This window comes from Geospiza fortis, unplaced genomic scaffold (genome assembly GCF_000277835.1).
Source record: "Geospiza fortis unplaced genomic scaffold, GeoFor_1.0 C13954859, whole genome shotgun sequence".
NCBI lineage: Eukaryota > Metazoa > Chordata > Aves > Passeriformes > Thraupidae > Geospiza > Geospiza fortis.
In genome coordinates, this window is record NW_005055703.1 from 1 (window position 1) to 3,071 (window position 3,071).

General features: G+C 37.9%; 1 protein-coding gene across 1 annotated transcript; it reads left to right on the plus strand.

The window, feature by feature from the left end:
- Positions 1-577: 577 nt before the first annotated feature.
- On the plus strand, positions 578-1,407 carry LOC102045169 (sulfotransferase 1C1-like; the record flags this gene model as incomplete). Its single annotated transcript, XM_005431487.2, has 3 exons — positions 578-672; positions 880-1,060; positions 1,219-1,407. Coding segments are annotated over 3 exons (389 nt in total), but the record flags the coding sequence as incomplete, so codon positions are not given.
- Between the last annotated feature and the right edge of the window lie 1,664 nt (positions 1,408-3,071).

Below are 3,071 nucleotides of genomic sequence, written 5' to 3' on the forward strand. Positions count from 1 at the left end.
CAGCATGAGAGTCACATGTCCAAAGGAGACCTTATGCCTTGTGTTTGACCAGCTCAGCTTGGGAGCTGTCTGTCCCAGAGCAGGCATACAGCATAGAACATATTTACTTCTGTCTTAGCTAATCATTTTGACACTTGCTTGAGAGAAGCAGGCATTTCTGATAGCATACCAAATATTGACACCAGGTAGAATCATAGAATCGCGCAAGCTGGAATGGATTTTTGTTGTCCGTATGTTCCCAACCCCTGCCCTGCTCAAAGCAGGGCTAATTAAGACAAGCCTTGTCCAGATGAGCAAATGAATACTGGAAATGTGTGTTTTCATTGACTATAATGCATCTGCATTTGCTGCCCTTGAAAGTTACACACGAGTCCTGTTCTGAGCATCCATAAACCTGAGGGATTAATAGCAAAAATGCTGTAGCAAGCACAGAGCACAGCAGTGCTTATTATCACAGCCATACTGATTCAAAATCAGCTCGGAAATTCACAGGTACTGGTTAAGAGGCAAACATGAGTGTCACATGTGTTAAAGACAAAATCAGTATTTATAGCTGCTGATGTTATTTCTTTTTCAGTCCTCTGGGGTTCCTGGTATGACCACGTAAAAGGATGGTGGAAGGCAAAAGATAAGCACCGTATACTCTATCTCTTCTATGAAGATATGAAGGAGGTAAAAGGCTGAACATACGTTTATAGACCTCTGAAATCTGTAAGTCTAGCAGAAACTAACTACAAGCAACAGTTTTATATTATAATGCCAGTATCAGTAAATACAGTAACCTGATCTTCTCTGTGTGAGGATTGCAGCTCTCACATGACCTTTGATTTCTTTGCTTTTCCTAGCTCTGTGTCTTATCCCATGTAATTGTTTCTGCAGAATCCAAAGCGAGAAATTCAGAAGATTGCAAAGTTCCTAGAAAAGGATCTGAGTCAGGAGGTTCTAAACAAAATAGTCCATAACACCTCATTTGAGGTAATGAAGGAAAACCCCATGGCAAACTACACTAAAGACTTTCAAGGAATAATGGATCATTCCATTTCCCCATTCATGAGAAAAGGTACTGAGGTTTCTTACTGACATCAACCCTGTCTGGTTGTCATTCTGTCATTTTGAAATAAGCATTGAAGTACAAGTATCCAATAAGTTGCGGATAATGAGCTTCAGGAAATACTGGTATATCAATCTTTTCTCTTTTTTTGCTTTGCCATTTCTTAGGGACCGTTGCAGACTGGAAGAATCATTTCACTGTGGCACAGAATGAGAAATTTGATGAAGATTATAAGAAGAAAATGTCTGATACCTCTCTTGTTTTTCGCATGGAATTGTAATTACTTGCAATTGAAATCTATGATCTTCAGCTTTTCCCATGTTATATATTTTGCTTTTCTTTCACAAAATGCCAGTGTCCCTAAGATCTTCCTTTCACACATTACTGATTTTTCATTATTGGGAGAGTGCCCAAATGATGCCAAAGTTTAAATCTCCCTCAAGAAAATAACTCCACTGGACAATTCTCAGTCACCCCCACCACAGTTACTTTCAGCATTAATAAAATATTTCAAAGATGCTGTGGGTTTTGATCATTGTAAAACTGCAGTTGATATTGCTGGCATTTTCAAATCAAACTCTAACAGAAACTAGGAGCCAACAGGAAAAAAGGTGTTAAAAGAATGCAACAGATTGTATGAACATTAATCAGTAAATAACAATATATAAATTTAAAGATGGTCAAGTATAAAGAGAGGAACAGAAGTGCAAAATGTAGAATAAATTTCATTTTCTCTCATTTTAAGTTGGACATAAGAAACGCTGTTGAAATGAAAGCAACATTTCCAAAAACACCAAACACCCATTACTTCCTTTGATAAAAATTGCTGAAGGGCTATATAGAGGCATTTATTTACAGTCTAGCTGTGGGCACAGTAGTCCTTATTGCATCTCACATTTGCCTTCTGAACTGGACATCATAATGTTCTTGTAACATTTGGAAAATTCTGAGTTGGTATGAACCAGGTGAAGAATCAATGCTGCAAATGCCATCTCCCTCTTCACTGTTATAAAAGTGTTCATCAGATACTTCATGTCATTGCCTTCTCCTTTACCTTACCAATCAAATATATAAACAGCTTACTGAGGCTCTTAGTTGCAATAGGGCCTGGTAGATACTGGAAAATAAAAACCAGTTCTGCTTCAGCATTAGTACCATAACTACAGCCTTGCTTTGAGCTTGTGCAAAATTAACTGAAGCAATTCATAATCCATTTAATTAAAGGCAACTGTTACTAATCCACTTTTGGATTTAAAGCGCCATCATGGAGTTGGCATGCAAAAAACTCCACAAAGACTTCCTGCTTAACTGAGTTTGCACTCTGAATGTTGGAGGGAACAAAATGTAGATTACAGCAGCTAAAGGAAAGTACATCTTAGTCTCATTTAGTCTAGTTTAGTCAAGTTTAATACAAAAAATGTTTGCTGGGGATATTTTCTCTTTGGCTCATGGAGAGTTAAAAATAAGCTAAAAAGCCGTAGCAATATGAGCAGCTGTCAAATGCAAAGCTCATTTCAGGCTACTTACTTAATCCACATATTGCAGTCATTAATGCAGCCATCAAGGGTAGCACGTATCTAAAGTGAATGCAATCATAAAGGGCAGCAATACCTTGCATCAATTTGAAAATAAACAAAAAGTTGCCTGGTGAATGTAGGAGTTACATTGTCCTGGCCCACAGAGTTTTGCCCAAAAATGCAGGAATCGCTGAAACTGGAAGCATGTATTTACTACATTCATGTAATATTTTTTTTAAAACTTGAGGTCCACAGATTCCTGCCCACAAACAAAGGATGTCTCAGTAAAATGACTACCCGAGAAAAAATTATCTGTCAGAGGCACTGCTGTTTATCACAGCAAGAGCAAGGCTAAATACCAGCTTGAGGAGCTTTCTGCTACTTGTTTGGGTTTTGTTTATGATTAACTTGATTTACTGTCCCACTAGTATGAAGAAAAGGTGTTGCCTGCCCTTTCAGATATTTCCACTCTCTTGGGTTGCTCTATGAAACTATGCAAGTCA